The sequence below is a fragment of the Haemaphysalis longicornis genome, unplaced genomic scaffold (genome assembly GCF_048455015.1).
Source record: "Haemaphysalis longicornis isolate Haplotype H1 unplaced genomic scaffold, Haemaphysalis longicornis Haplotype H1 scaffold_4, whole genome shotgun sequence".
NCBI lineage: Eukaryota > Metazoa > Arthropoda > Arachnida > Ixodida > Ixodidae > Haemaphysalis > Haemaphysalis longicornis.
This window is the reverse complement of record NW_027526361.1, coordinates 32,259,228-32,268,016: the sequence shown is the minus strand read 5'-3', so window position 1 is coordinate 32,268,016 and position 8,789 is coordinate 32,259,228. Positions and strand designations below refer to the sequence as shown.

Below are 8,789 nucleotides of genomic sequence, written 5' to 3'. Positions count from 1 at the left end.
AAGCTTATAAGTCAGCTTCTCCAGATGGTTTATGGTTTACCAGAATCAGGGCGTTAAAGTTACTCCATTACGTTTCACAGCTAACTGTACGTTCAGGAATTTTCATAATGCGCTGTAATTAGGAAGGTAAGTAGAATCTTACTCAAAGTACATACGATGGTTATTACAGTGAGATTACAGTGTATTACAGAGTAATTACTTATTTGCCGGCTTGCTAATTGTAGAACGCCTATAAAATAATTTTGCGTGATCGTGTGTGAAAAATAATTCTGAAAAATAAATCTACGTTTAAAAGTGTAAATGCCATTCATTCGCTTATACGGGACAGCTTGGTGCTCAGGAATATTTATAATATCTCAAGTGAAAAAATTTGCTCTCCGCTTCTGCAAAGGCGTGCGCGACTGGGGGCTGGTATGCGGTGGTTAGTGAAGCAAAAGCGGCGGTGTTGGCCCAAGGCAAGACATTTCGCAGGGCCGGAGAGGCCAGCCTTTGTTTACCCATCCGGACCTAGCTGGCTGGCCTGGCGCGCATTTCAGCATGCTTTCCGTCCCATCCTTTCTCTCTAGGGCAGCGTTTAAAGCGCGCAAGAAAAAAGAGCAAATACAAACGAGTCCGCTTTGGCTTGCACCAAAAGCAAAAGAAAACTTAAACGGCGCAGGAGAGCGAGCCAGAGTCGCAACCGCAAGCCGGGAAAGAGAAAAGGGGAGGGCGACCACGTGACCGCTGTGGCTTCGTCCCTCCCTCCGCTCCCCTTCGGTCTCGGGCGCCGGAGTTTCCGGACCCCGTCGTGGAGGCACGCGGCCGGAGTCGAGCTGCAGACGCCACGGAGCGCGCAAGTCGCAGACCACGACTCGCCGCGCAGCTGCAGTCGCAGCCGCAGTCGTGAGTTGCGTGAGTTGGCAGTGATCGCCCGGAGAGAGATCGCTCTCGCGACGCCGCAGCCTGCGTGTACGCGCGGTTGTTGGTGCGCTCGGTGCCGACCCCCGACGCCGCCTCCTCATCAGCTTCAGATGACTTCTGTGCGCGGCGTGGTGAGCAGTGAGTGAACAACCATGAAGTGGCACAGCGGCCGACGAAAGGACTTGTCAAAAGCCTGGCTGCACTTCTCTCTCGCGGTGAACCTCCTCTCCGTGGGCTTGACCGTCGCCAGTGCGCGGGAAGCGAGGTGAGTTTATTGTTCCACATGTGACACACTAGCCAATCTGATAACTCAGGTGTCTGCAGAGAAATTCAGTTTGTAAACATCCGTAACCGCACATTTGCAATGCTGCGGTTATAGGCGCTGCACTTTGTGTTTGCTGTTTGCAGATTGATCGTTTGTCTTTGCAGTTGGATCGCCTCTCTCGTGTTTCTTATCCTGATTCATTGCTCCGACAACTTGATATTTTTTTATATCTACGCAGAAAGATAAAAAGGAAAGTTTGAGTGAGCAGTTCAGCCTTAACTACACTAGCTACCAAAATGTCAAATTCACGTGTCGGGATTTTACTTTCCTAAGGTTGGTGCGGCTACGCTGAAAGCATTGCGTAATCGGAACTGCAAAGCGGATAACGTGACAAGACAAGCTCAGGTCACTGTTTTTGTGGGAGAGATTTTGCTGGCTGAAACTTTACAACATACATTAGTCAAAATTATGTAATCAAAGGTTCATCATCAGAATGCAATCGCCGAACAAGTTGACTAATAGCGGCCTCTCTTGATGCTTGCGAAAGCTCAATGGATAGCAGTGTGGCAGCGACCTTTCGAGAAAACTGTCGTATATTTCGTCAGAGTGCGCAAGCTGGGGGAATAATTATCCCCACAATCGTTTTCCGACGAAGATGGGATTAAGCTGTGAAATTTAAGACCAGTTGGTACGGCTTATTTTTCAAGAATTTCCAAACACAATTATTACGATCTCTGCAGTTACTGTAGCAATAAATACGCCCCATTTAACTTACACTTTCCCTACGAAACATTACGGGCACAACCTTTTTATTAGGGATTCCACCAAAGCGTAAATTCTTGCCCTGCAGGTTCATCGATTGAGAAAATCCTAGTTTTTTTTCTAGATACGTGGGTCAGAGATTGCAGACAAATTCTCCTCCGATCTGTGCGCTCCATTAGTGAATGAGGCAGTATGCGTTTGGGCAGTCGATGCGACACAAGTGGACCTGAAGGGGCCATAAAGTTCAAATCTATTTTGAAGTGCGCTGTTTTGCATATAAATAGCAGTTTGTCACATAAACCACCCGGCCGGTTTAATCCCACGGGTCACCGACCGATCACAGCCTGGATCATTCTTTTCCTTTTAATGACATGGCAAGAAGGCAAGATGTTATCGTCTTATACAAATATACAAATCGCCCACGAATACTGTAAACAAATACAATTGTTTCGTTATTAGACACAAACACAATCTCCTTCACGTGTAAAACATTTTGTTATTCGGTAGATCATTGATTAGCTTTCCGTCCACCTGCAAGAGGAAGATAAGATATTCTCAACACGCCAGTAAGATAACACCCAGCATCAAGGTAAACCGCCAGGCGTTTCGCAGATGATAGATGCTACATTCAAGGCTATCTGGTTGGTCGCTTTTCAACCGAAAACAGCACCTTGTGTTATCGTTCTCTGCTCTTTGCTGTTTGCGTTACACATGAACAATGAAGCCGCGCAAGCTTTTCAGGCTATCTATAGCTGCACAGGAAATACTGAAACAGCTGCCTATGAGCAGTAAACATCTAGTCGGCAAACATCCGTAAAGGATACGTTATCAATACAATTTAGAAGGCAGGTGAACCCGCTGACTCTGAGGGGAAAAAAGGCAAAATAAAAAATGTAACTTCGTGTCCTACAGCGTGGTAGGCACCCAATCCTGACAAAGAGCCTGCAAAATCACATCTAAGGAGGGAAATAAATATACGAAATCAAAATCATTTATATACCCATAACTGATTGATTTTATCATGACGTTTTTTTTAGGTTAAGCTGCAGCGTTTTGAGTGCTCTTAATTTTAGTGAGTAGATGAACTCCATGCGTCCACCCTTTATGAAAACACAGTGGCTGTACACCTCAAACAGCTACAACTAACGGTCCACGAAGTGTACAGCGCCCGTGCAAATCGATGATTTTATTGTAGGGTTTAACGCGCCGATGCAACACCGGCGATGAAGCTCGCCGTAGACTAGTGGAGGGCTCTGGATTAGTTCGTCCACCTGGGGATCTTTAACGTGCACCTAAATCTCGTACACACGGGCGTTTTCGCTTTTCGCCTCCATCGGAAAAGCGGCCGCCGCGGCTAAGAATCGAACCCGCGTCCTCTTGCTCAGCAGCACAACGCCTTAGCCACTGAGGCCCGTGAAAATGAAGCACGTTTCATAAGTGTGGTACCGTTTGTCTTGTTCGCTTTCAATTCTGAAGTCTGAAGCTTGGCTGCCACAACATCAAGAACATTTGTACAGGTAGAATAATTTTAAAAGTATTCATGAACGGGATAGCTGTACAGGGCCAATTTTACTACATTTATTTGGCCACCTTCGCTACATACTGTTGTGTAGTTAGCTAGCTCCGATCACCCATCAAATCAGCTCAATATGCACATACAAAAATATTTTATTTACTTTTTATAGAAACTGAGCGTTGGCAACCTTTTATACAATATTGGTATGAAACTCAATGTATTGTGTGGACGACAATGACATGCCAAGCATTACAAATAACCATGTGAGATCTGACTGTTTCGACGGTGAAGCTGCAGAATTCACGAAAGCATCCAGATACTGAGTGGGACACTGTCATTGCACGCAATACTCTCGGATAAGGCAGCCCCTTTGTTACGATATCGGATGGGAAGCCATTGTATTCGAAGCCAAGGTTGCGAAATAGATGAATGGAACCAGGTGCTAGCTCCAGGCCACTTAAATAATCGCATTGTCTTAACTCCTACTGTTTGCAATATCAGCACGTACTTCTCTCTCTCTCTCCCTCTAAACACACACACACACACACACACACACACACACATATATATATATATATATATATATATATATATATATATATATATATATATATATATATATATATATATATATATATATATATACGATAGAGAAGTCAAACTGAAAAACATAACAACATTTATTCTAACGTTCGACCGGGGACCGGTCTTTTTCAAAGATACAAATAGTGCACATCAGTTGGGTTTAAATACATTTCAGTTGTGGGCGGAGCAAGCTTATGTATCAAGCAAAACGTAGGCTCTACGCGACACAGAAGTATGCGAGGCCCCAGAGCGCAAGGGGGGGCCTCGCATTTATTTATGTGTATTTGTGTATATGTGCGTGTGTAATGAAATAAGTTGTAGCACTTCGCCATCTTTTTGTTCTTTTCTACGTAAGTGTTAGCTTGTTCACATGCCGTACATATTTTCTTGGTACGGGGTCAATAATTTGTCCCAGACGAGCGTTTCTCCCCTAGAGAAACAGCTTGCAACAGAGGGATAAAATTCGATCCTCCGGCACATTAGCACAAAAGTATGTGAGAAAACTTAGCAATGTGTCCCGTTGGGCGAGTTGGTAGATTACGTTAAGTAGATACAGCGTGAACGCTAACCGATACAATAAAGACGACGGGACGAGCGCTGACTTCCAACTCAAATTTATTCAGAAAAAATGGCACCTCATATGCCTAGTGACCGAAAAAATACAAGGACAATAAGTACGGTATCGTGCACACACGTTCCCCGTGAAAGGCGTTCACACTCCATCTATGCAGATACGGGGTTCCACATTCTATTCATGTCGCCACCTAAGCACAGCACGTGCTACGTTGCCCCATAGAGCGATTGAATTCCCATCGAGCACGTGCTGAGCGTCGGTTGCGACATGAATAGAATCTGTAACCCCGTATCTGCATAGATGGAGTGTGAACGCCTTTCACGGGGAACGTGTGTGCACGATACCGTACTTATTGTCCTTGTATTTTTTCGGTCACTAGGCATATGACGTGCCATTTTTTCTGAATAAATTTGAGTTGGAAGTCAGCGCTCGTCCCGTCGTCTTTATTGTATCTGTTAGCGTTCACGCTGTGTCTACTTAATGTGAGAAAATTTTTGAGGGACGAACCCATAGAAAAGGCGAAACTTTCGGTGTCATCAAAATAATTTTACTACCTATTTGAGACTTCCAGGAGGCTCTTTCGCATGTAGAGTGTTAGGTGGTATGCAAACAGCGTCGACCGTGATTCCTTTGTCCATCGCTCTCCGGAAGTACAAAATGTCCCATGCAACACAGGGAGAAAAGTTACGATGGGAGAGAGAGAAAAGGTGAAGTAAAGGCAGGAATGTTAACCTGCAGGCTGTGGCCTAGTATGCTATCATACACGTGGGGTGTGAAAGTCCACCGTTTTTACAAAACACAGGAGCGCTTTTATCGCCTTGTGCGTGTATGACAGAGAACAAAAATGATGCAAGCATTGCGGTGTCACTGCCTTCGTGCCCTCCTATCTTCCTGCATAGTGTTCCGTTATACAATCACACCAACTTACCCAGCTAGCCACCATACTAGAGCTTATGCCACGTGCTAAACGTCCAGTGTTATTCCTCGCGGTGCCGAGTTCTTCCTGTCATCCTGTTTTCCCACTGTGTTACAAGATACAATTCACCGATTCATCTACCTTACAAACTGAAACAGTTTTATAGACAATGCTGATAGTAAGAGAAGGGAGGGGATTTCAGGTTATCGCATAGCCAACGGTTACACTGTTGTCAGAAGTCACTTGTGATATGATTATTGTTTTTAACTTCCACCCCCCCCCCCCCCCTAACATCCGCCGACCGTTGTTAACTCTTTTTGTCTCTATGCCTTTCTATGAGATCACAATATGAAATAAACATGGACTTGTGCTGGACTAGGAGACTAGACTAGGACTGGACTAGCAGGTTGGACTAGCAGTTGATGCCGTAAACGGTGTTAGATATCGTACTTCTTTTCGGGCGCGGTTAATCATTTCTGCTGCATGCAGTGATAACAGCGGCACTCGCCACTCGAGCTTTTCGATGCACCGAAATACCCTTCTAACATAACGGCGATTTCCAAACAGTCACTTTGGATGCTTACATGAACCGCAGCACTCCCCGAACAATGTCCCGCGGACCTTGCCCAAATATTACGTGCGGGCTTGTACGGATGAAAGCAAGAAACTCCCGTCCAACTCGCGTTTCTTCACATGTTCTATAAATCTGATAACAGCAGGAAAAAAAAATGCCCAAAACTCTATCTTAAAAACGGTGTTGTTGCTCCGACGTGCAATGTTCGCGCTCATACAGCGGAAGTCATCTCGTGGTCGAGCTTAACCTAAAACCTCGAGCAAGCGGGCTCCAAACGAACATTTTCGTGAACGTATATGATCCTTCCTTCGAAAAGCCGCGCCGCAACTCCTGAATGAATAATGCCTTCGCTAAACCTGGTTCGCTTTACACCGAGCGCCATTCATTCCCTCGGCGAAAAGACACAGAAACCTCCCAGAGGTGCTCAAAATGTCGTAACTGGCTTTGCACGACGGCCAGTGTCCTCGAAGACATATTGCGGCGCTGCGCCTTCGGAGGACCGTCCTGGCCAACTGACGCCGCCCTCTGCCCTTTCCTTTTTAGGCCACGGGGAAGGGCGTGGGGCAACGCTTCACCCCCAAACAAGCTTGACACTCGCTGTGCGCAACCTGTAGCAGCTGTTATTTCTGGCGTGTCGTAACTTAGTGCGGGCATCCTGGGTGTCGAATGCCCTTCGCACGTAGCCCCGACGACGCCGAAATACCGCGACATGCCACGCTGTCGGCATGCTCTTCGCGGAAATTTATTTCCCCGCAACTGTGAGTGTGGCATTCACGCAGAGTGAATGACAGCGAAAAAAGTTTGGAAGCTCGTACGCTGTGCCAAAGGTCAGAACACCCGTGTAATGAGCGTCGACTGCCCGAGTAGCGATTTGGGCGTTCTGAGGGTCGGCTGTGGAGTACCTTGTAAATCACACCGAAGAGCCGTTACCTCGAGTCTCTTAGCAGTGAACCGAGTTTTGTAGCTATGTGGGAAACGGAGCGAGGCTCTGGCTGTTTTACCAGCGTGCTACACACTGCAGTGGGTGGTTGTAAAACAAACTTCAACTTGAACTTGAAGATCGGAAGGTTGCCTGTCGGTCGCATGGTTCAAGGGCCCCCAAACTTACCAATAAAACAGCTTCCAGAACTTAAGAGTTAAGTATGAGCATATTCCTTACGCGTCCTAAATGAACGAAATACAATTTTAGCGCATTCACTTGAGCCGAATATTCGCAGTAAACCGGGTACCACAAAACGGTCACGTTTGCAAGCTCCCATCCGTGACGTAATAGACCCTGAATTGGCCTTCCCCCCTCATTTCTTGCAGCACGTCATGGGCTTTTATAAGAGCAAGACAGGAGCGAGTGGACGTCAATGGGAAAGGACTTCTACCTGCAGTGAACCAAATAGGCTGATGATGACGCTGATGATTATGATGATGAATTTATCCTTTGGCTCGGTTGAAACCATTCGACGACTAAAAAATAGAGTAAGACCCATTAATGGGTCTCCAGAAATGCTAAGCATCTCATACCTCTCCCTCGCGAACAGAAGGTTCGCGAGGGAGAGGTATGAGATGCAACATGGCGTCTCTCGCTCTCTTCTCGTCCACCGTGCCAACCGTGCTTCGGTTTCCACCCGTCTCAATGGTCACGTTTGCTCGCAATAGCAGCGGCATTGGCTGTCTCTCTCTGCTTGCCTTGACCACCACTATCGCCCCTTTGTCGCCATCATTCTCATTCTATCCTCTTTTGCCGCTTTAGTGCTTTACTTCCCTCTCCCCTTTCCCTTCCCCTGTTTAGACCAGCGGTCTCCCGTTTCAATAAAAGTTTCACTACTACTACTTAAAAGCCCTGCAGTCGCTCAACACCCCATTTTACAACGCATTTAAGCGGGGACGGGGAGCGTCGAGAAGCCATGCGACGGGCGCGCCGGGCAAAAAACAGGACGAGCTGCATTTCCACTTGACGCCTCCGTAGCATAGGTCGGCAGTAACGCGAACGCAGCGCCACCAAAGCCAATGCTGCCTCAGGCTCGGCTGACGTAAACCCCTTCTCCGCGCGTGCGCTCTCGGGCTCTGTTTTTTCGCCGGTCACTATCCGCGAATCCACTACACAACCCATGCTTTCTTTATGTGCACCACGCATTGTGCGGGACGCTGACATCGCTGCTTTGACTTGGCAGTATATCTACCGAAGAAGTATGGAGGGTGATGGTGACCAACAAATTCAATCGTCGAAACTGGCGTGTCGCTATCATCATCATCATCATCATCATCATCATCACGACATCCATTAGGTGGCCACTGTAGGACGAAAGTCTATATCCCATTGAGTTACATGCACTCGTATTCTGCGCCAGCATTGCCAGTCCTCCCTTAAATTAAATCAATTCAATAGGATTGCATTGTGCGCATCCAACAGCACACACTGTTACATGCAGTAGGAGGTCCCGCAGTCAGAAACTGCAGGGGTCCCTATTGTAACACTACCATTAACAACGCAATGGTTAAACAGGCAGTGATTACAGTATTAAGTTGAAATAAGATACAAATGGAGTGATTACGGAGCACAGATTGCACTCTAACACTGAAAACAACAAGCAAAAAAGGAGATAAACGCCAATAATAAGGAGTTATATTTACGGAAGATGACTGCGTATGTTAATCTTGAATGTATAAATGTTTGGTGCCCTCTTTGTCGCTTAAGGTAAACAA

The 8,789-nt window shown here is 46.5% G+C and overlaps 1 protein-coding gene across 3 annotated transcripts in view; it reads left to right on the top strand.

Moving 5' to 3' along the window:
- Window positions 1–754: 754 nt before the first annotated feature.
- LOC144178473 (glycine receptor subunit alpha-2-like) overlaps window positions 755–8,789 on the top strand; it is a 117,218-nt gene continuing 109,183 nt past the window's right edge. For 2 of the 3 annotated variants that reach the window (XM_077706356.1, XM_077706354.1), the window contains exon 1: window positions 756–1,165. In XM_077706356.1, coding sequence (XP_077562482.1) covers window positions 1,053–1,165 — 113 coding nt within the window. In that variant the 5' untranslated portion in view covers window positions 756–1,052. Of the gene's footprint in view, window positions 1,166–8,789 lie in introns of all 3 variants that reach the window. The other variant, XM_077706355.1, reaches the window with a different exon arrangement.